The 25,566-nt window shown below is 37.8% G+C and overlaps 1 protein-coding gene and 1 pseudogene across 3 annotated transcripts in view; one reads left to right on the top strand and one right to left on the bottom strand.

Moving 5' to 3' along the window:
• The window catches only part of DMXL1 (Dmx like 1), a 148,984-nt gene extending 134,572 nt beyond the window's left edge, over nucleotides 1–14,412 (bottom strand). For all 3 annotated transcript variants that reach the window (XM_053910559.1, XM_053910552.1, XM_053910558.1), the window contains exon 1: nucleotides 13,848–14,412. In XM_053910559.1, coding sequence (XP_053766534.1) covers nucleotides 13,848–13,934 — 87 coding nt within the window. In that variant the 5' untranslated portion in view covers nucleotides 13,935–14,412. The remainder of the gene's footprint in view (nucleotides 1–13,847) is intronic.
• Nucleotides 14,413–14,738: 326 nt separating this feature from the next.
• Nucleotides 14,739–21,214, top strand: LOC112314734 (prefoldin subunit 4 pseudogene; annotated as a pseudogene).
• Nucleotides 21,215–25,566: the final 4,352 nt, after the last annotated feature.

Genomic DNA, 25,566 nt, shown 5'->3' with positions numbered 1-25,566 from the left:
TCCCTTCTTGCTTGTAGTGTTTCTGTTGAGAAATCAGCTGCTAGCCTTATCATAGCTCCCTTATATGTTACTAGCTGTTTCTACCTTGTGTCCTTTAAGATTCTCTCTTTGTCTCTGAATTTTGACATTTTAATTATGATGTGTCTTGGAGTGGACCTCTTTGGGTTCATCTTGATCGGAACCCTCTGTGCTTGCTGGACTTGCATGACTTTTTCTCTCAACAAGTTAAGGAAGTTTTCTGTCATTACTTTTTGAAACAGGTTTTCTATCCCTTACTCCTTTTCTTCTCCTTCTGGTATCCCTATTATACAGATATTATTATGTTTCATGTTCTCCTTCAGCTCCCTTAATACCTCTTAGATCTTTGCGGGTCTTTTTTCATTTTTTGCTCTAGGAATTTTTTCTACCTTGTGCTCCAGCTTGATGATTCAATCTTCTATTTCACCTAACCTGCTTTTAATTCCTTCTACTGTGTTCTTCATTTCGGATATTGTATGTTTCATTTCCTCCTGCCTCTTATTGATAGCTTCTATATCCTTTCACGCTGGTGTAGTTCTCAGTAAATTCCTTGAAGCTTTCCTGGAGTTCTTTGAAGTTCTCACTGAGCTCCTTGAACATCCTTATAACCATTATTTTGAACTTGATGTCTGATAGTTTGGTTGCCTCAATTTTGTTTCACAGTCTTTCTGCAGATTCCTCCTTTCCTTTTGATTTGGGGTTGTTTCTTTGTCTCTCCATTTTTTGTGACTTTTCTTGTTTTTTTTCTGCTAGTTAGATTTATCTGCTTTGACTCCTGGTCTTCATGGCATGATCTTCTGTAGTAGGAGACCTGTGGGACTCAGTGGTTCAATCACCTTGATCAGCTGTGCCTGATGCTCTTGCGATGCCTTTTATGTGGTTGTAATTGGGTTTTGGTTGTTGTTGGGTCATTCTTTGGTGGGTCTGTCCCTCTGGCTGACTGAGAGTCACTCTACCCTCCACATCTTTTATACTGTTATACAGGTGCTGCCAGAGTAAAAACCAAACAGCCCGAGAAACAGACCCACACCCACAAAGATATGCTCCACCCACAATTACACTATCAACAGTTAACATGCCAATATTAATAAAGGTGTAAAGAGACTAAGATTATAGAAGGAAAGGAAAAATGAATATGAGATGACTAACTGAAAGAAAGGAGATTTTGCAAGGGTAGAAGGAAGGGCAATAATATGAATAGAGAATAGAGACAAGGCAAAGTGGGAAAGAGAATAAAATTTACTTCATAACTAAAAAAGGGAGGATGGAAGTTGGAATGGAGTAAGAGAGGAGAAGCGTGTAGTATTAGGTTAAAACCGAAATTTGAAGAAAAAAAAATTTGTATAAATCTAATGAGAGAAAAAACAGACAACCACAACTATATATATATGCATATATGTGTATACATATAAATATACATGTATATATGGATTAAAATGTATATAAATAAATAATATGGCTCTAATTGCAGAAAAATCCCCACCACAGAGATACCAACAACCAATGAGCTAAGATTTATATAGGTACAATGGGAATAAGAGAGCACAAAGAAAGAAAGAAGAGCTTAAGAGATGTCTAGAGAAAAGAGAAGTTATTTTGAGAGGATAGAGGGAGAAGGGATACTAGAAGTGTGGGATGAAAACCCAGTTAAGACAGGGAAAAATTAATGCTTAAAATGAAAAATGGCAGGGTGAGGGCAGGAGGATGGCAAAATGGAATAGCAGAGGGTAACAGTGAAATTTGAGATTTGAAATACAAAGATAGTCACTATCTAGAAATAAGACTGAAGAACTATAACAACCACCACTTTATCCACTACTTATGAGCAAAGATTGATAAAGGTGGAGAGAAAACAAAGGTATTTAAGAGTTGGGGAAAAAGAATGTAGGATGACCAATGACAGGAAAAATGGTTTTGAGGGGCTGGAGGAGGAAGAAATAGTTAAGAGTGCAGAATGGAAACAATTTGTAGGAAGTGAGAAAACAAAATTTGAAATGAAAGAGTAAAGAAGGTGTAATAGGGTAAAAGGAGGGAAGAGCAAAGTATGAGATTTGAAATAAGCTATAATATAAGATCTAGTGACTTAATATATACAAAATTGATGAAATGAATGTTAAAAAAAACTATGCAGGAGAAAAAATATGGCAAATCGCAAAGAAAACAGCAGTGGTTTTCATCTCGGTAGCATCTAGTATTTACCACTGTGTTTTTCTTTCTGGATCCACCTCTGGTGATGTCAGGTGGTACCCCAGTCTGGTTTTAGGCAGCTTGTTCAAGACTACCAGGGATCTACTGTCTGTGGCTGACTCCTTCAGTTGTTTATCTAGTCACTCTATAATGGGCAGTCAGGTTTAAGCTCCACAGGGTGGGGCAGAGTAACCCCTGTGGGCAGGACTACTGCTTCCCCTCAGGCTTATGTCCCCTCAGGCTTCCCCTCAGAGGGGAGTGGTCTGCCTAAGCAATATGGCTGCTGCAGAATGGGGGATGACTTAGCACCAGGGTCCTGGTGGATGTTCTCTCAGATCTCTCCCCAAAGCCACTGGCCCTAGTCTCTCCTCAAGTGTCTCTAGTCCTCTGCCCACCCTTTGCCAGAGTCCAGGGTAAGTGGCTGCAAATGAAAATTTATTCATTGGTCCTTTAAAAGGCTCTTTGCATCTCCAGCTGTCTATTCCTGGCAGAGAGAAACCCTGCCACTTTTCACAGCTGAACATTTTCTGGGTACTTTTCAGGCTCTGGTGCTGTCAGCTAGGGGGTTAGACCACACACTTCTCAGTGGGAATCCCCCAGAAATATTCCTCTAACACTTCAGCTGCCACCTGTGGGAGCCCAGTCAACCCTCTTGCATCTCCTCTGCACTCTGTACCAGTTACGTTGTGGTGAAGCTGTATCTTCTGTCTGTCTATGGTTACAAGGCTTCTCTCCCACTATTGTTCAGTTGCTTATTCCGGATGGTTTCTCCACAACTTTTTTAAAAAATTCAGATTGGTCCTGGGAGGTTAGTGTAGCTGCCACTCACTCCTCCACCATCTTGGATCTCCTGTTAATCTTGGTTTCTAATATCATTCCCACTAAAAGAAACCAGGGATTCTCAAAAAAAAAAAAAAAAAAGGGGGGGGGGCTAATTACAGAGCTGGGGTAGGGAAGCTATAATGAGAACCCAGATCACCTTATTATGCCAGAAAGATAGTAATGTTTAAAAAAAAAAAAAGATCTGGTAAAAATCATCATCAATGGATGCCTAATCCAGGGGATATTTTTGATAAGAATGAGGATATGTTTTGTATGGTCATAAAGTATCTTTCACTTACTGCTTATTATTATTGGGGGAAAGCAAACCAGTTTTACAGTGGAAACACTGGGCAACACCTTGATGGGTCATCAAAATTAATATCACTAATGATAGATATCATGTACCTCCAAATGTGATATCCAGAGAAGGACACAACATCATTTACACATAAATTTGGGCAAAAATGAATAACCTCATTCTAATTAAGAGGAAACATAAGACAAATGCAAAATGAGAAAAGGTTTACTTTTTTTTAAAGGGAGAGAGAGGTACTATATTCTTCAAATGTCAATGTCAAAATGAAATTTTAAAATGGAACAGAGAAACAATGCTTAAGAGACATGATAACTAAATGTTATTCCTGACCATGGACTAAATCCTGAACTGGAAGAGGTAAAAATGCTGTAGAGGACACTGTTATATCAACTAACAAAACTGGAACATGAATAATATATTACATAAAAGTAGTATATCAATATAAATTTATGAAGTTGATAACTGTACTATAGTTATATAGAATAATATCCATATTATGAAATACAAACTAAATCATTTAGGGTAAACAGTCATGATGTATACAACTCACCCTCAATGGTTTAGAAAAAAAATTTTGTAGAAACAAACACACATACAGTACGCACAAATGATAAAGAAAATAGGGTTAAATTATTATCAATAGCCAATCTAGGTAATAAGAATATAGTGTTCCTTGAACTATTTTTATTCTATTTTTGAGGCATGAAATTATTTCAAAATATTTATTTTCCATGTAGTAATGAAAATATCTAAAACCTAAATAATTATTTCCAAAAATATTATAATGTACTTCTATCTTCCAGAAACCAGTCATCTGAGCCTACTTTTTTCTCCTTGACATTATGCTTCAAGGCCAGTACTTTTTGTTGGTATCCCATTTAATCCTCATAATAAATCGTAAGTTTATACTCAACAGAAATGTATCCAAATGAACACTAACAGACATGCATAGGAACATACATATCTACTCATAAAAGCCCCAAAGTAGAAGTAGCTCAAATATCCATCAACAATGCAATGTACAAAATAAGTTGTAGTACAATCATACAATGGAATACTAAAGCAATGGTTCTCAAATTCTGTGGTCTCAGGAATCCTGTGCACTCTTAAGAAAGTATTGAGGGAAATAGCCTCCCTTCCCTCTACCCAAAATCTTTAGTATGTGGGTTATTACTATTAATATTTACTTTTAGAAATTAAAACAGAGAAAACATTTTATATCAATTGCATCGGTAATTTAAACCTCCAACAAACAAAAGTCCAGGACCAAATAACTTCATCAGTGAAATCTATCAAATATTTAAAGAAGAAGTAACACCAATCTTCCTCAAACTCTTCCCAAAAATTGAAGAAGAGGGAATACTTCCAAGTTTATTTTACAAGGTCAACATTACCCTGATACCAAAGCTAGACAAGGATAATACAAGAAACTTACAGACCAATATCCCTGATGAAAAAAGATGCAAAAATCTTCAAGATATTAACAAATTGATTGAAAAAACACATTAAAAAGTTCATATACCATATTCAAATGGGATTAATCCCTGGGATATAAGGATCATTTAATAAGGGTATAAATAACAGGCCATAGATAACAAGCTTTCACAATTGAGTAAGATTGTGAACCCTTTCTTCTAAGATCAGAAGCAAGACACATGTGCCTACTCTCACGACTTCTATTCAACATATTACTAGAAATCCTACACAGAGAAATTAAGCAAGAAAAAGAAATAAAAGACATTCAAATTGAAAAGATGTAAAATTGTGCCTGTTTGTATATAACAAGATATTATATAAAGAAAACTCTTAAAGACTCCACAAAAAAACTGTTAGAATAAGTGAATTCGGCAAAGTTGCAAGATACAAAAATCAACATACAAAAATCAGTTTCATTTTTATACACTAACAACAAACTATTCAAAAAAATTTTTCAAGCGATCCCATTCATTATAGCATCAAAAGAATAAAATACTTAAAAGTAAATTTAACTAAGGTAAAAGATCTTATACACTGAAAACTGTAAGACATTGATTAAAGAGACTGAAAATGACACAAATAAATAGATATCTCGTGATCATGGATTGGAAGATATTATTAAAATGTCTATGTTACCCAAAGCAATCTAGACGCTGAATGCAATCCACAGACTGAATGCAATCCCTAGCAAAATTCCAATAGCATTTTTCAAAAAAGAAAAATCCTAAAATTCGTATGGTACTACAAAATATCCCAAATAGCCAAAGCAATCTTGAGCAAGAAGAAATAAGTTGGAGTCATCATACCACTTGATTTCAAATTATATTGTAAAACTATAATAATCAAAACAGTACAGTCCTGAGAACCAAGATGGCGGCATAGGTAGACACACTGTGCCTCCTCGCACAACCAGAACTGACAGAAAATCAAATGGCAAGGAAGTCCGACACCAAGGAGATAAAAAATAAACATTCATCTAGACAGGTAGGAGGGGCGGAGACGGGCAGCCGGAGTGGACAGGACTTGAGTTGCCGAGGCGGGACCCAGACTGGTGGAGTGTGGGACGAATGGGGCAGGCAGTCAGACCACTAGCAGACCTTGCGGCCCCACATTCCCGCACAGATAAACTGAGAGGGCCGGACTCAGAGTGGCGGAGAACGGGGCAGGCAGAGCGGCGGGTAGCACCCCGCGGCCCCACACTCGCGCACAGATAAACTGGGACGAAGGCGGGGAGCAAAGCAGACCACGCAACCCAGGGCTCCAGCGCGGGGGAAATAAAGCCTCAAACCTCCGATTAAAAACACCCGTGGGGGTTGGGGCGGCAGCAGGAGAGACTCCCAGCCTCACAGGAGAGGTTGTTGGAGAGACCCACAGGGGCCTAAAGTGTGCACAAGCCCACCCACTCGGGAGCCAGCACCAGAGGGGCCCAATTTGATTGTGGGTAGTGGAGGGAGTGACAAAATCCAGTGGAGAGTGGAGCGGGCGCCATTGCTCCCTCTCAGCCCCTCCCCCACGTACAGCGTCACAGTGCAACGACCAGCATTACCCTGCCCTGGTGAACACCTAAGGCTCCGCCCCTTTAAGTAACAGACGCGCCAAGACAAAAAAAAAAAAAAAAAAAAGGCCCAAATGACAGAACACTTCAAAGCTCCAGAAAAAATACAACTAAGCGAAGAAGAGATAGGCAACCTATCGGATGCACAGTTCAAAACACTGGTTATTAAGACACTCACAGAATTGGTTGAATTTGTTCGAAAAGTAGATGAAAAAATGAAGCCTATGCCAAGAGAGACAAAGGAAAATGTACAGGGAACCAATAGTGAGGCGAAGGAAACTGGGACTCAAATCAATGGTGTGGACCAGAAGGAAGAAACATCCAACCAAAAAAGAATGAAGAAACAAGAATTCGGAAAAATGAGGAGAGGCTTAGGAACCTCCAGGACATCTTCAAATGTTCCAACATCCGAATTATAGGGGTGCCAGAAGGAGAAGAGGAAGAACAAAAAATTGAAAACTTATGAAGGAGAACTTCCCCAGTCTGGCAAAGGAAATAGACTTCCAGGAAGTCCAGGAAGCTCAGAGAGTCCCACAGAAGCTGGGCCCAAGGAGGAACACACCAAGGCACATCATCATTACATTACCCAAGATGAAACAGAAGGAGAGAATCTTAGAAGCAGCAAGAGAAAAGGACACAGTTACCTACAAAGGGGTTCCCATAAGACTGTCAGCTGATTTCTCAAAAGAGACCTTACAGGCAAGAAGGGACTGGCAAGAAGTATTCCAAGTCATGAAAGGTAAGGGCCTACATCCAAGATTACTGTATCCAGCAAAGCTATCATTTAGAATGAAAGGGAAGATAAAGTGCTTCTCAGATAAGGTCAAGGTAAAGGAGTTCATCAGCACCAAGCCATTATTATATGAAATGTTAAAGGGATTTATCTAAGAAAAAGAAGATAAAAAATATGAACAGTAAAAATGACAGCAAACTCACAGTTATTAACAAACACACCTAAAACCAAAACAAAAGAAAACTAAGCAAACAACTAGAACAGAAACAGAATCACAGAAATGGAGATCACATGGAGGGTTATCAATAGGGGATTGGGAGGGGGATAGAGGGGGGAAAGGTACAGAGAATAAATAGTATAAATGATAGGTGGAAAATAGACAGGGGGAGGGTAAGAATAGTGTAGGAAATGTAGAATCCAAAGAACTTATAAGTATGACCCATGGACATGAACTATAGGGGGGGAATGTGGGAGGAAGGGGGTGGGCAGGATGGAAGGGGTGGAAATGGGACAACTGTAGTAGCATAATCAATAAATATATCAAAAAAAAAGAATTCTGGGAAAAAAAAAACAGTACAGTCCTGTCATAAAAACAGACACACAGAACAAAGAAACAGAATCTCATGCATAAACCCAAGCATATATAACCAACTAATCATTAACAAAGTCACCAAGAATACATCATTGGGAAAGGATAGTTACTTCAGTAAATGGTGTTGGAAAAACTGGACAGCCACATGCAAAAGAATGAAATTGAACCCTTATCTTATATCACACATAAAAATTAACTAAAAATAAAGATGTGAACATAATAACTGCAACCATAAAAATTCTAAAAGAAAACAGGGAACAAGTTCCCTGACATTGGTCTTAGTGATGACTTTTATTTATTTGACACAAAAAGGAGAGCAAAAGCGAAAACAAACAGCTGGACTACATCCAACTAAAGAACTTCTACATGGCAAAAGAAATGATCATACCTGATAAGGAGTTAATATTCAAAATATCTGTGGAATTCATACAACTCAATAGCAAAAAACAAAAACAAATAATCCAATTTAAAAAGTGGCTAAGGACTTCAATAGAAATTGTTCCAAAGAAGACATACAAATGGCCAATATGTACATAAAAAGATGTTCAACATCACTAATCATAAGGGAAACATAAATCAAAACCACAAAGAACTATGACCTCATACCTCTTCAAAGGGTTATCATCAAAAAGACAAGAGAAAATGAGTTTTGGCGAAGGTGTTGAGAAAAGGCCATCCCTGTGCCCTCTTGGTGGAAATGTAAACTCAAATAGCGTCTATGGAACACAGTTCTTCAAAAAATAAAACAAAATTATTATGTTGTCCAGCAATCCTGCTTCTGGGTATACACCCAAAGATGATGAAATCACTATCTAGAAGATATATCTGCATTCCCATATTCATTGCATAATTACTTCCAATAGCCAAGACACAGAAACAATCTAAGTGTCCTGAAAGATGAATGGATATATACAATGAAATATTATTTGGCCATAAAAAGGAAATCCTGTCTTTCGTGACAACTTTGAGGGCACTGTGCTAAGTGAAATAAGTCAGACAGAGAAAGACAAATACTAATATGTATGTATTCCACTTACATGTGGAATCTGAAAACACTGTACTGTTAGGAACAGAAAGCAGAATGGTGGTTGCCAGGGGGTTAGGAGTGGGGGAAATAGGACATGCTGGTTAAAGTGTACAAACTTTCAGTTATTAGATGAGTTAAGTTCCAGAGATCTCATGTAGAACATGGTGACTATAGTTAATATTACTGTATTGTATACTTGAAAATTGCTATGAGAGTAAACCTTTAATATTCTTATAACAACAACACAACAGTAATTGTGTGAGTAAAGGATGTGTTAATTAACCTTACTGTGGTAAACATTTCACTACATATATGTAAAATCATCACATTGTATATCTTAAACTTATACAATGATTTATGCCAATTATATATCAATAAAACTGGGGAAAAAGAGATAAATCGGTACAGATGATCCAAACTGGGTATCATCCAAAATGACTTGAAATAGACATTTTGTTACAGGTAGCTCTAATAATTATTGAAATTAATTCAAGTCTCTATAGTTTATACAAGATGATGAGGTAATAAGGAAGTACACACTCACCCATGCACACACACAAAAAAACAACCTTTAATTTAAAATGGGCTACACGATTTAAAATAATTTGCCACTAAATTCTTTAATAAAAATCATCCATCTACCTAGTTTTAAATAAAAACCTCAGATGTAGCACAATAAATTGTATTTCCAAGACAAAAATCTAAACTAGTTTTACAGATTTGTCTAAAATAAATTTTCTCAAAAACTCACTTCAAGGTACCTTGTCTATATTGTGGAAGGTTATCAAAACCATAAGAATAGCACTAGTTTACCAAATAAACTGTCATGTTATTTTGTCTTCAAAGTTAATATGCAAAGTTAATTAGTATACTAGCTGCTTCCGATTATAATCAGAGCAATCTATGACTAACCAATTAAAATTAAATTGACAAATGAAAATCTTTACTATTAGGCACATGTGACATTAGGTTTACTAACCTTCAGACTAAATGAGATGCAAAGGAAGAACTGAGTTCCTATGTGTGCTAGCAAGCATATAATAAAAACATGATATTTAATTTTAAATATTGGCAGACAACCATCCGGAATATTCCAAATTTCAAAAATTATCTATGACTGTAACAGTCAGTATTCTATTTGGAAATCCTGGGGTTTCTGTAAAACATTTAGATTTCCTATTTTTACCAACAATGCCAGGTAAATATTCCAAAGAATTTCTTCCTGGTATATTTCCTGGATAAATTATTTATATTTGGTGTGTTGTAATTACCGTTATTCTCACTTTTAAAAACAATGTTAAGAATTAGTATTACTTCAATAATCTTAAAGGTACTTTAATTCTATTTAAAACACTGTATTCTAAAACAGGCCAAATATTTAAAACAAAGTCTAATTTAATACTCATAATGGCATATGAATACCACAAAAATCTCTTTCTCCAGATGCGAACAGTATTAAACTTTCCCCTCCTGTATTCTCTCCACCCACAAAGATCCACATTCCCCCTGCAAAAAAAGAACCTTTCCATCCTCCCACCTCTAATGGATTCTCTGGAGTAGCCATTTTCAACCAGTGTTCTGCAATATTTTTTTTTAAACATGCAGTACCTGACTACTTAGACAGGGGCACTGACCTCTTTTCCTTTAGATTGTCAAATAAAGAAATGCCAACGGCCCACACAATAGCCATCCAGTGTGAATGCCCTGTCTTGAACAATAAATACATCATCATATACCAGAGCTGCAACTTATTGGTCATGTAGCATATTAAAGTTGCGTCTGATTGGTTAATTTTTGGTACCGGAATCCTTATATATAAGCATAGGCACCTGATTTTTTAAAAAGTCACTCTGGAGCAAGAAAGGTAGGTAATAGTTATTACTATTACTACTACTACTACTACTACTACTACTACTATTGTAAATCAATCAAAATTATACCTATTTTTTGTCAGAGCGTACAAAAAATATATTTTTGGGTATGCCACCAAATTTTAGTAATTAGTTTATATGTGCCATGAAATGAAAGATATTCAAAATCATTGCTCTGGAGTGAATAAAAATTAAACTAAAGGATGCTTATTACAACAGAAAGTAGAGGAAGGAGAATGCTAATTAAACCTCAGTTCTCTACCAACAGCCAGATAGTTGCAGTCAGTCTCTTGACTTCTGATCTGGGTCACCTTGGCTGGGAACACTGGGTTTCTTAATTCGAAAGAGAGCCTGGACCTATAACATGTTTACTTTCCCTCCTATAGCAAAGACGTTTAAATCCATACTGGACACAGGAAGTCAAATAGTAAAACAATCTATTTGTCTCTTAGAAATTACTTCCCTTTCCATTTCATTCAAAACAGTTTCAACACTAAGTATGAATAAATTACAAAATGAAAAGAGAAATTTAAAAAGTTTACACTTTTACCTGCCCCAGAAGAGACCAGGCTGGAAATCAAATCTGGGTAATGACTCTAGTATTAGGTCTCATCAGTACTTATTGCTGTTCTAGATGCTCACAATGAAACCATGCAAGACATATACAAGGTTACAAGGTAAGGCTGGTTAATGATATAATGAAAGTGCAAATAGTGCTTTGAAAGTATGAGATATGGTCACTGCCTACTAGAAGCTTTCATACTAAGAGCAAAGTCAAAATAGTTTAATGCCAGCTTAAGTAGTAAAAAAGTACCTAATTCTTGAATATACTAACTATATTAGTAATTGTATGTTTTAAACTCTAGATCCCATGAAAAATGGCATTCAATTTCATTTTAATTTAAAACTTGACACACTTTGTAGGAAAACAGGATTTCAACTCTTGTAATCTTTCCAAACAAAAACAGGTTAATTAATCTGCAAACATGCAAAGGGAGGAATTACAAACACAGGACTGTCTTCACAGAATGCGTAACATACCAGGAGGATTAAAAGAATTCTTCACAGGGGGCCTGTGAGAAAAAGACCTCGTGTCCTTACCTTAAGTAAAACTGGAATTTAGAGATTTTTTTAGTCTACATATACCATGTACCATTAAAGTTTGCTATTTTTCTATCAAAGAAAAAGAATTCAAAATCAAAAGTGGTTAAAAAATAAAATCCAAGATGTAAACAATAGATTCTGCTCTTAACACAAAAGAAAAATGGATAATTCCAAGAGAGGTAAATTTAGGATATATATATATAGTGTCCAGGAAACTGAGGGCAAAAAATTTAGTTTAAAACAGAACTATCAACTTAATGTCAGTGAATTGGCTGCAAAGGAAAAAAGGTGATTGTTAATCCTTAAACTACCACCAAAACTACAGAGAACTGGGTCCCTTCACACTAAACAACAACAAAGAAATTATTTTTGCTCTATTTACTGGAATGCTTCCTGAGATCTGGAAGAAATCTTCAGTAGGCTTGCTGGGAGAAGATTAAAGTCTGGTCTATGGAAATGGACTTTAAAATTCAGCAGGAGGGATCAAAAAGCTGCATGATGGTGCAGGAGACTACATATGCTTTGGCACATTAACTCACCTATCCTTTAAAGTAACATGGAGGCATGCATCAAGGTTTTATATACACTTTAGATGGGTCATCTACGTATATAAATAGGCCAGCGTATTGTATTTGCTTTGAAGTTCACACCACTGCTTACATAGATCCTTCAAGTTCCTAGAATTTACGTAGGAGAAAGCACTCACATAACTTTATAGATGTTACCATCTTATGATCTCCACTGCGAAAAGAAAACCTCCTTGAGTAAATGCTGTCTATTCCCTCCCTCTAAATAGCAAGAGCAGAGAGCCACACACAACTACAGTTGCTCACTGAAGCCCTCAGAGTTCACTCTCCTGAGTATTCTGGCTAGGTTAACATTTAGAATTAGAATCTCTAACACTGCTAGGGTAAAGTACAAGCTGACATGTGCGTGTGTGACTTTACCGGGGAGGTACAGACTCTTTTAAAGCAAAGTATTTGGTTGGCATAAAACTAAAAGCACAATTCAGGAATTAAATGCCTGCACCATGTTAAATAATAACCATTATTTATGCGCACTGACAAAGACCACACACAAACACAAAAGTCGAAAGTAGACAAAAAGAAAAACTGGTATCTGTCAAGCAGTTTACTTTGTTCACTTGCTTATGCAAACTTTAGTTTTACTTTTAATCATAACTAAGCGATAGCTACACAAGTTGAAGCATCAGCATTATAAATACATTGTTCAGATATTGGGTTATCATGTGAATACTGACTTATAATTTGAAGTTATTATAAAAATTATAATTAAGGCAGAAATTTCCATTATAGTAGTAAGTGCGCAGAAATTTGGGGCCCTCTTCCTTTCAATATCTGGATAAGACTAATGAAAAAACAAATCACTTTCAGTAAACCTTAACCTTGAATTACCACTACATAAGCAAAAAGGAGTTTTGCTGAAAACAGTAATACAACTTTTAGTAATTGATGTAAGCAGTCCAAAATAAATAAGTTCCCCAGGATACTAAACGGTTACAGATGAAATTCAATGGACCGCAGGAGTAAATTATTTATGAAGATTATTTTTTCTTTCCAAAGTTATTCCTCAGTAAATTTGAAGAAAAATAAATTAAAAGCGCTGTTTCACTGTATTTTTAACTCGCGCTACTTGTTAACAATTGGTAACTGAAGACACCCACTCTTTCTAACTACAAGGATACTTGACCTTAACTTAGAATAACAAACGAAATCAATCCCAACTATTTCTAAACTTAACAATTTTTGCCTATGCAGTGGGGTAATAAAAAGCTTCCCACTACCCCCCCCCCCCCCCCCGCGCACACACAAAACGATTTTTGTACAAACGACTTTGGCAAGCCCAAGGACGGCAGACTAAACACTTAAAATACCCACAAAACATTCTAACTTCCGAGTTTAGGCTCTGTACAGTAAGTACCTGAAAGACCAAAAGGTTTTTGCCCCCCTCCCTCCCCAAGGCCAGTTGCGCCCGACCCTAGGGGGCGGGGACCTCTGTGAGGACCGGGGGGACCCCCAAAGGGGCGACGGCGCGTGCCCGGCCTCTGCCCGTCATTCAGGGCCGAGCCTGGCTGACTCAGGGACGCGGACACGCCACGGGCAACGCGGGAACCTCCCTTACTCACCGTGAAGCGCTGGTCTCCGACGCTGCCCACGGAGAAGCAGTGGTCGCCGGGGTTCACAGCCCCGGTCAGCACCTGGTGCAGGTTCATGTCGGGGCCTTAATCCAGCAACGGACACGGCGGACAGCTCATGCTCAGGATCAACGGTGGCTTCCCTCCCTCCTTCCCTCAGGGGCGGCGGCCGCTCAGGGGCGGCAACCGCGACAGCGGCGGGCGCCAAGTACCGGAGCCGCTCCGCTGGGGCCCGGAGCTCATCCCGAGCCCTCGCTGGCTAGGCCTGGAGGGGGCGGGCCCGCGGCGGGCGGAGCGCCCCGCCTGTGCGCGCACCTGTCACAGTCCGCGCAGGCCCAGGTGAAGCTCGGTGTCGACTCTGAGACCGCGACCCTGGCTCAACGGCCTCAAAGGCCGCTTTGTCCACACACTTCTGGGGTCTGGGTGCCTGGTTTTGACGCAGGCCGAGTAGCGTAGGTAGCACTCGCCAGCCCTCCACGCCTCACCTGTCCCTTTCCACCTCGAGGGTCTGCCACCCCTACAGGCCTTGACCGCTCACTACTTGTATCTAGGTCCTTTCGTCCAAATATCGCGAGATTTCCCGCGGGAAAGTGGAGTACAGCGGTAGAGCTTTTTTTTAACCACCGTACAGTATACCAATCAGCAAGTGGATAAGAAATCTCCTCTTCTAGATGCTGGCCAATCCCGAGCTCCATTTCACCTAGGGCTACGCCCACGACTGAAGAAAGACGAATGTTTTAAAGGCTTGAGAGCGACTCTGTCCACTTGGTTGTTGAATTTAAGGAGCGTGGTAGAAACGTAATGATCCTAGAATGAGATGACAGTTTTCAAGTCATGCTTTAGGTTAGGGCTTAGACTGACTGTTACGCCAGAAAATGTAAAATGGTGAAGTGCGTTAGAAATGGAATTGTGGTGTCCTCGGTCCCAATAGTGACTACAAGTCCCAAGAAGCACCGCTCCTCTAGGCGGCTCAGGAGTACTCCCAAGTAAAGGCGACTCTGGAAGCGTCTCTATCCTGGTTTAATGGTACCTGGGTTTCTAACCTCCTGAACAGGATAATTTTGAAAGAATTAAGCACTTGACAAGTTTTCAAATGTTTTCGCCTAGTTTTCCAGAAACATGCGTTTTGAAGTCGTGCTGTAATAATCCTGCCTCACCCCTGCATTGAGCGTTTTTGGAAAACCTAAAAATTCGGTTAGTGTCACAGTTACAGCTGAGATTCCAACTCTCCTTCTATTTTGACACAAGTTTTGTATTATTATTGATACACAGTTGTTTATACAGGGTCTGGCAGAAGTAATGCCCGCTTTGGTGTGGTTGGTAGGGTAATAATATAGGTGTAATAATTTATAGTTTTAATTTGAACATTTCAACTAAAGTGTCATATGGTGTGCTTGAGTGTGATATTTTTATGTTACAGAATTACATGCTTATGATTTTGTAATAAAAGATCTTGTAATAAACAGGGGTGTTATATGTGCCGGACCCTGTATGTATCCTCCCATATACTGTGTTTGCGACAGACTGCCCTGCTCATCTCTGTATCCCCAAGTGTCCAGCACAGTGCCATTTCCAATTTATAAATTTCATTTCAGTAAATGTTAAATGAATGAATATAAACAGGAACTCTCCACTTAAAAAAAAGTAGTTTTTTTAAAATTACTCAATCTATTTTATATACTTTTGTTGCAGGGGGAAAAAAAAGGAGCCTTCACATTAATACCTGGATGGAAGGAGTACTAGTAATTTTATTTCATTTTGCTTTCCTTAAGTTTTTTGCAATGTACATTTACTTTGTTTTGAAGGAAAAGTTTACTAAAAAAACAAGTTTAAGAGCCATCTCCCATTTTTTAATTTGAAAGATGTAAATGAATTCTATTATTTATTCCAGTCTTTTCATAAAAACGAGAGACTTAAAACTTAATTTGTGATTGAAAGAACTATTGTATTAAGTTCTAACATACTTACATTTTAATTTGTATTTTAATTATTAATTAAAATTTTATTTGAAATGGCTTTAAGTAAGCGGTATAGTTTAGACACTAAATCAAGATTTTTTCTATGTCTTACATAAATTTTGTGTCTGACTCTAAAGCTTAACATGTTTACTCATTCCATTCTGCCAAGTTTTTTATTTTGAAGGGCATGCAGTATAGCAAAATAAAAGAAACTACACCACCTAGTAGTTAGGAAACCTGACATCTACTTCTGATCTTGCTGTGTAACCTTGGAAAGTCTTGTTAATTTTAAGACTTTTTCCTTATCTGTAAAATTAGCAAGTTTAACTTGATTATGAACAACATTTTGCTTGGCTTTTTCATTCACAAAACTCTGTACATCTGTTAGCCTTTATTAAATTCCTTTAGCCTTGAGATAGATTCCCTGAGTTAGAATCCTTGCTTAACTACTCAAATTACTTAATCTCCTATGCTTTACTTTTCTTGTCTATAAAGTGAGAATAATAGGGGTTTTTTTCATAATTATCACGAGGAATAAATGAGAACATTGTCAGAATTCAATGGATGTTAGGTATTTTATTATTATTATTCTTAAATAAACCTAATGTTTTGACATATACTTCCTCTTTCTAAGGTTTTCCAAACAGTGTCAAACTTCAGTCCAAATCAAACTTTCCGCGCATGTTTAAGACTGCCCAAATGTTCTTGAGGCCATCCCAGTCTGTATCCAAAACTATGGGGCTACAAAAGTTAATGAAAAGCAAGGACATTCTTTTGCCTCTGTCTACTGTCAACAAAGAGTAGATTACATATTTCATTGGCCAAAAAAATTTATTCAGGAAAAAGAAAGGATTTCAATCCAGTGCATAAAGCCATGCTGAGTCAGACATAAGAAGAAGAGAGCAAGAAGGAAGTTCTTATTAGAGGGAAAAAGGAAGTTAAGGAGAGGGGCTGTCGTGACCATAAAGCTTGGTTGTAAAAATTGAGCTCTTCCCACAGGGCTTTCCTTAGGGATGAGTGGTGTGAAAGCTCTTCACACAGGCCCTCTTGATTCCTGTCTTGCCTAAGGTCTCCGTCATTAATTATGACACCTCTTATCTGAAATACTCTACCACCTCATTAAATTGCCTATTAAACCATCTATCTCTGATATACAGGAGAATGAATTATTTCAATGAAACAACTAAATGCTTGTAATTATCTATTACTTCCACTGAAACTCTGGACTGCTGTCTGGTTTTATACAGCCTTTGAGCTAAGAATTTTTTTTACATTAAAAAACATTTTATTCCTCACCCAAAGAAATTTTCTCATTGGTTTTTTTTTGAGTAGTGGAGAGAGGTGGGAGAGAGAGATATCGATGTGAGAGGAAAACATTGATTGGTTGCCTTCTGTACACACTCTGACCAGAGATTGAACCTGCAACCTAGGTGGGTGCCCCGGCCAGGAATTGAACCTACAATCTTTTGGTCTACGGGACAATGCTCCAACCAATTGAGCCATACTGACCAATGCAAAAAATCAATGCAAGTATAATATTTAATGATACATGAAAATTATATGAACTTCACATGTTCATTAATAAAATTGTATTGGAACACAGCCATAGCATCTATGGCTGCTTTCACACCACAACTGCAAAATTGAGTAGTTTCAACAAAGACCATATAGCCTGCAAAGCCAAAAGTATTTACTATTTGGCCCTTTAGAGAAAAAGTTTGCTGATTCTTGACCTTTAGGAAGGATTCGCTACTGCTCTGTGAGCTATGAAATAATTTTGCTATGCAGAATTGTTATTGTACTGTATGGCAGCTTAATTAGCAAAACATTTAATATGAAAGATTATACAAGCATCTTTAATATATCTATTGTATGTATCCCTGATTCTCCAATATTTATTATAGCACAGAGTAGATACGCACTAATAGCTGAATGCAAAGATGAATACAGACAGAACCTTACTTACATATATGTAAAAGTTTCCTTGAAAGAACTATCCCAGAGAGGTGGCCATAGATAATCCCTTTGCTTTAAACTGCTGCTCCTCATAAATCACCTCCTAATGTCACTCACCTCTTCTTAACAATGGTCTAGCCAATTCTAAATCCAGTCCTGACTTCTTATTCAACTCGAGTGTCACTCTAACCTTGTGGCAAAATTAGTAAGGGAAGGAAATGAAGGAGAAGGTAAATTATACAGGTCTCTGCTTTTCATCATGTTCTCTCTGTAACCTTCTACCCAGAGCCACAAATCTAACTCCTGACACAACACACACACACACACACACATACATACACACACACTCTCCCAGGGAATTCTTGAATCTAATTATTCCCTGAACTGTAGTTGAATTTTATCATTACTTCCTTTGAATGCTCAAAGGTTGTGTGTTTTTTCTTTAGTTTTTTTTTTAAGTTTCTTTAGTTTTATTTCTAAGAAATAAAAGAGGAAGGCTGGCTGTAAAAAAGGAAGTCTTTCTTAAAAAGTAAGATTCTGTATATTTTGCATTATTCCAAGCAGCAAAATCTCTTAGAAAACAAAGTACTGCAGTTTCTGGGGCTGGTGGCCCCAAGAGAAACTGTGCTTTCTTCAGTGCTGGTCTTAAAGGGGAAGCACACTTTAATTAAAGACTCAACGGTGGTGACAGTGTAAAGAAAGGAAACAGGCTAAATTCTGAGATCCTTGTGGGGAAAAAGCAGCATACGGGAAGACAGCTCAGACTGAGAAGCAATCATGCCTCTTTCTCCTTCTCCAGTTTCCTTGTATTACCCTCCTCCCAGCCACCCTCAAACTAAACTCGTTGGTATAAATCCATATCTTCCCAGGGCCTGGCCACTGGAGCCACCAATAGAAGCTTCAGTCCTCATTGTCAGCACCCAATAAATGAGGGAGGTTAGAAGTAAAGGGAGCCCCTAATCCCATAACTAGGGCTGAATCTGGGGGGTGGGAGTGGGCAGGGCGCTCTGTTGCTGAATTTCACACAAACAATCCAAACTCATCCCCTAAAAATAATATGAGGGGCCCTGTGCAACTAAGACATTGACTGCCCTAGGACCCTGCCTGTACTGCTGACAGCAACCTTGCTATACCAAAATTAACCAGGAATATTGTAGATTATATACATATTTGAGCAATGATACAGGACCCTAGCTATCATTTATAATGTTACTATAGAAAAACTAGTTCTGATACCTCTAAAATTTGGAGATTGTCATTAAATACTCTTGGCTCACACTCACTCAGCTGGAACTTTCTCCATCCTTAAGGTGTTTGCATGTAAAGGGCAGTTATTTATAAAAGCTACTGTTTATTTAACACCCACTGTACACTATAATAGGCATGTTCTTTATCTTATAAATCGCAAAACCCAATGAGGATAATATGTCTGTTTTCCAAATAAGGAAACCTAGACTCAAAGAGATTAAATAACTTGCCCAAGGTCATATTAGATTTGTGTCAAGTCACCATCCAAGGATTTGAATTCAGATCTCTTGGGCTGCATAGGCCCTCTAAGTGTTTTCCAAAATCCCCTGAACCCCAAGGTGAATACAACCAGAGCCTACCACTTATCCTCGCTTGGCAAAGTAAGAGGAGGCAGGAAAGGTGAGTTGACGTCTTTAAATCGAGTCTTCATTGATCCTCTGGTAGAAAACAACAACTATCTTTTGAAACAGTTTTCTCCTTTCCTTCTTCACAACCGAAGGAAAGCTCACCTTCTTACCTTGTCCCACTCTAAAACTATAAAGACCAACCTTAAAAAAAAAAAAAAAGTAAACATCTCCAACCAAAAAAACTCCCTGAGACTCAGCCAATTAGGGAAATATTCACTTGGTTAAAGGCAAATCCTTCTAGGAACGTTTTTGAACTACAAGTCACACCAATCAGTTGTGTCTTTTATCAAGATGAGGCTCTTCTTGTGCCTATTGGAATTTCATTAGGATGAAGCAGAAGTCAAGTGATGTAATTTTGCTCTTTCTCCTTTTCTCCACCATTGTGGTATGTGCAGTTGACTCTGTTTCTTTCAAATTTTCAGGATCAAGTAATTACTGGCCATGAAGATATGAGCCACCATGAAGGCATCTGCAGGAGATGTAAATGTTACTTTGGAAGATCAACAAATGATAAACAAATTTGCATAGAATACAAATAGAATCACAGAGCTGAAGGAATAAGTAGATGAAAAAAAGAAACAACTCCAAAGTTTAAAAGATGCTTGTGAGGATATCATGTTTTCAGATGACAACTTTCTAATGATACCTTATCAAATTGGCAATGCTTTTGTAACAGGGTGCAGCCAAGAGGAGGGCCCCAAATAGGGATTTGTAATGGGGTCCAGAACTCAAGGTGTCCAGGAATACTAGAAAAATATATATAGGATGTCCTCACCCCCACAAGCCTGAGCTGGGGGAAGAGACACACGGAGCAGGGCCATTCAGAGCTGTTTTGCATAGCAACAGCTGGCAGCTAACCTCTGGCATGGTCATTTAACATATCTATAACCTTTCACTGGTTTTATGGATATGTTAAATAGCTGTGGCCTTGCTTTGAGCCAGGGGGATGGGAGTGACTTCACCCAAGATGTAACTGGGAAGCAACTCCCCTTGGTTACAGTGCATGTGTGAGAGCTTGGAGATGATTGGCTCCGTGCCATGGGGCCACACCTGCCCAGACTTACTATGGCAGCCCACTAAAGCTGGAAGAATAGAGGAATGCTGGCAGGTGTAACTGATTGTAGGAGGAGTCAGAAATGGGTCTGCAGAGGAAGACTGGCGCTGGGATTTAAACCCAGGTGTGGCATCCATACCCAAGAGAGGACCACGCAGTTTGGGGAGAGCAACGGGAGAGAACCACGTGGCTTTGGCAGAGTGGGTGGTGGTGATACAGCTGATGGAGCCGGGAGCCTGAATCACAGACTTCTACTTTTCCTGAGATACAGTACCCTAGACTGGGCAGAGGGAGAAGGAAGGACTGTGTGCATCTGTGGGTATTCTAAAGGACTTTAGTATTTTAACGAAGACATTAAGTCATTACTCTAAGTCTGTATAACTTTTGAATAAATAATTTATTTCCTTTTCACCAGTCTCTGGCATTGAGAGACGTCTTTCCTCTAGCGGCGGGCAAGGCGAACCTAGTAGGTTGGGGGGGACCCCCAGAGAGAAAGGGGGTTCCTTTCAGTAATAGTATATTGTCCACCCCCCCAGGTCTGTTCTGTAACACTTTCACTAGCCATTCTCAAGAAGAAACAAAAGAAAGAATAGAATAAGCAAAGAAAAAATTGCAAAAATAAATTGATGCTTTTGAATTGGAGTGCAAACAATTTAGCCGGTGTTAACACATTTAAAATTTCAGTTATATGCAAAATTTAAGAGCAACATAAACCTTGAAGCTGATGAAAGTTAACATTTTTATAATACTTTAAAAATTTGTTTAATAAACTCAAATGTTGCTTAAATAAGTTCCCTTCAAATGACATAGAGCCCTGGCTGGTGTGGCTCAGTGGATTGAGTGCTGGCCTGTAAATCAAAACGTCTCTGGTTTGATTTCCGGTCAGGGCACATGCCTGCGTTGTGGGCCAGGTCCCCAGCTGGGGGCGCGTGAGAGGGAACCAATCGATGTTTCTCTCACACATCGATGTTTCTCTCCTTCTCCTTCTCCCTCCCTTTTCCTCTCTCTTAAATAAAAATAAAATCTTTTTTAAAAATTTAAAAACTAGATAGAAAGCAAAACTTTCTTTTAAAAAACATTTTAGTTATTTAATGGAAACTTGCTTATTTTCATGTTCTGCTTATTTATTTTACATTTTTAAAAGAAGATAGTATTTATCTATGTACTTTGCATAACAATTACATCAAGTGTAGGGTTTTTAAGTCATGTCATTAAAATCAGTTAAGAAAAAGAAAAGTAATTACTGGCCAAGAAACAAAAGCAGAATCATCCCATTCCTCAGTGGATTCAGATGGAATCAGGTAATAAAATAAAGTACAGCTCCAAAAGGAGAGATTAGAGAAAAACCAAGCTGTGTCTCTAAGGAATCTTACAATTGGGATGGCACACATGTTTATACTGTTTCAAGGTCACCTGCATCTTACCATATCACTCTGAAAATATCACTACTATCTAGACAGTTGAATTTGTTTTATGGGAAAGTGGTGTTTGTTTCTATGTTTCTGTACTATTAGGTTGGTTTAGTAATAAATATTTAAGAACTTTCGTTTTTTTTAAAAAAGAAGTAACTTTGAAGTGGAAAGTAGATGCCACGTGGGAGACAACAGCAGGGAGTTTTGTTTAGTCAGGTGCAACTTGTGGGCAATGGACACTGGGACAGGAATAAAGAAAAGAGAATATCCCAATCAAAATCCCAGAGTTATTTTGTTGATATGAACAAATTGATTCTAAAGGTTTATGAAGAAAGCAAAAGACCCAGAATAGTGAACACAATATTGAAGAAGAACAAAATTGGAAGACTGACACTACCCAATTTCAAGACTTATTATAAAGCTACAATTACCAAGACAGTATGGTATTGGTGGAAGAATAGGAAAATAGATCAATGGAACAGAATATAGAGCCTACAAATAGACTCACATAAATATAGTCAACTGATATTTGACAAAGGAGCAAAGGCAATTTGACAGTGGAGCAAAGATCGTCTTTTCAACAAATGGTGCTGAGAAAAACTGAGCATCCACATGTCAAAAAAATAATCTAGAAACAGACTTTACACCCTTCACAAAATTAACTCAGAATGGATCATAGACCTAAATAAAACACAAAACTATAAAACTACAGGATAACAGAGGAGAAACTAGGTAACCTTGGGTTTAAACATGACTTCTTAAACATAACACCAAAGACATGATTCATGAAAGAAACAGTGGATAAGCTGGACTTCATTTAAATAAAAAACTTCTGCTCTGTGAAAGACAATGTCAAGGGAATGGGAAGACAGACCACAGGCTGGGAGTAACATATTTGCCAAAGACACATCTGATAAAGGACTGTTATAGAAAACATACAAATAACTCTTAAAACAATATGAAAACAAATGATTGGTTAGGAAATAGGCCAAAAGCTTTGATAGATACCTTGTCAAAGAAGATATACAGATGGCAAGTAAGCATATGAGAAGATGCTCCACATTATATGTTATCCAGGAAATGCAAATTAAAACAACAAGAGATACTACCACACATCTATCAGAACGGCTAAAATCGGCAACATTGACACCACTAAATGACACTAAATGCTGACAAGGATGTGGAGCAACAGGAAATCTCATTTATCGCTGGTGAAAATGCAAAATGGTTCAGTCACATTTGAAGACAGTTGAGCAGTTTCTTATAAAACTAAACTTAATTTTACCATATGATCTAGCAACTACGTTCCTAAATATTTACCTAGAGGAGTTGAAAACATATCCACACAAACACCTGCAAATAGATGCTTACAACAGCTTTATTATAATTGCCAAAACTTGGAAACAACCAAGATGCCCTTCAGTAGGTGAATGGGTAAATGAACTGACACACCAGACGATGGAATATTATAAGGTGCTAAAAAGAAATGAGCTATTAAGCCATGATGAGTCATGGAGGACTTAAATGAATAAGTCCCTTGTAACAAATATTCACTTAAATAATACTAAGTGAAAGAAACCAATCTGAAAAGGCTACACACCATATGATTTTACCTGTATGACATGCAGAAAAAAACAGAACTATGGAGACAGTAAAAAGACCAGTGATTGTCAGGGAATGGGGGGTGGCAGATAAACAGGCGGAGCCTAGAGTCTTTTTAAGAGGGCAGTGACAATACTCTGTATGGTACCATCAAGATGGGCACATGCCATCATACATTTGTCCGAACCTATAGAATGTACAATACCAAGACTAAACCCTAATATAAACTATAGATTTTGGGTGATTGAGATGTGTTAAGGTATTGGGTGGCCAAAAAGTCCATTATGTTTTTTTCCATATGATGGGTCTAGTAGTGCTTAGTTGTCTTTAACTTCATGTGAAACAATTTTTTTAAAGATTGTATTGTGACAGCTGTCATATCAGCATGCACTTTTAAAATATTTATCAAAATTGGTGGATTTTGTGCAACCATTTTAATATTGAAGATGGAAGAAAATATGCAACATTTTTGGTGTTATGCTTTTTATTTCAAGAAAGGTAAAAATGCAACTGAAATGCAAAAAGATAAAAAGATTTGTGCGGTGTATGGAGCAGATGCTGTGACTGATGTATGTATTAGAAGTGTTTTGCGAAGTTTCTTGGCACTACTGATATTTTTGGATGAATAAATCTTTGCTGTGCAGTTGTCTTTATGCATCGGAAGATGTTTAGCAGCACCCCTGGCCTCTACCCACTAGAAGCCAATAGCGGAAGGCAGCCAACATACTCAAAATACCCAAATCAATAACGTTATTGGTGAAAATGAAAAAATGTGTCTTTTGCTTTATGGAAAAAACTAAACGAACTTTTTGGACAACCCAATAGGTTCATCCATTGTAACAAATGTATCATTTTGGTGAGGGATGTTGACAATGGGGAGGCTATGCCTGTGTCGGGGCAGGGTTATTTCGGAAGTCTGTGTTCCTGCCTCCTAACTTTGTTGTGAACTTAAAATTTTTCTAAAAAATGAAGTCTTGAAAAGTGGGAGAGGAAGTGTGGTTTGGGAAATCATGGGAGCCTACCACTTCCCTCTAGGGCAGTGATTTTCAACCTTTTTCATTTCATGACACATAAACTAAGTACTAAAATTATGTGACACACCAAGAAAATTTTTTTTGTTTATTTGATTTAAAAAATAGGTATAATATTGATTCATCCGCACTGGAAGGCTATTGTTGTGTTGGGTGTTGTCATTTTTTTTTTTAATTTGACAATCTAATGGAAAAGAGGTCAGTGGCCCTAACTAAATAGTCAGGTATTGCAAGTTTTAAAAACTTGCCGGGCATGCCGGTTGAAAATCGTTGCTCTAGCAAAAAGGTAAGAAAAGATAAGGAAGGTAAATTAATTTACTGAAATTTTGGGAATGTTCCTCAAGCATGGGGAATAATTTTAAATAGGCCGATATATTCTAAAAACAAATATAACAAAAGGGGTATGCAGGGGGAAATTTTTTTACCTAATTAGATTACAAACAAAGATTATCGGGAGCTATGCTTATACTCTCATGAACTGATGAGGCGGAACAGAAAATTTTCCAGCAAAAGAAACTGCTGGACTCTTTTTTGCCTAAAACACAATTGCAAGTGCCCTCCAAGCAATCAATGTCTAGGTAAGAGTTACTTCAATGGCTCCTTTAATTATGCGATGTAAGCTGAGGCTACTTCTGTGCAAAGATGGGAGAATGAAATGGATCACACATTCTTTTCACCAATGTATAACTAAATAACAAAACATATATATACAAAAACAGCAAAATTTTGTCAGTAACATCCCCATTAGGAAAGACACACAATCTCGTAAGGTAAACCAGAGAAAGTAATGGCCAACTACACACAAATAGAAGTTTCTGCTGAGGCTTAGTGTGGCTCTACTTGCATCTTCCCATCCTTGGAAGTTAAAAACAAATCATAAGAATTCTCACAATAATCCCAAATTTATAAGTAAGTGGATTGAGAATATATACTTATTTTTTTCTCTTTGCTTAGAAAAAAATGGAAATGCCTGCTAGAGAATGATAGATGCAAAAAGATATGGACAACCATAACCTGGGCTGCCCCTCACTAGTCAATTTTT

This window comes from Desmodus rotundus, chromosome 1 (genome assembly GCF_022682495.2).
Source record: "Desmodus rotundus isolate HL8 chromosome 1, HLdesRot8A.1, whole genome shotgun sequence".
In the NCBI taxonomy this organism is placed as follows: Eukaryota; Metazoa; Chordata; class Mammalia; order Chiroptera; family Phyllostomidae; genus Desmodus; species Desmodus rotundus.
Note: the sequence above shows the minus strand (reverse complement) of the source record. Positions and strands in the feature narration are given on the sequence as shown.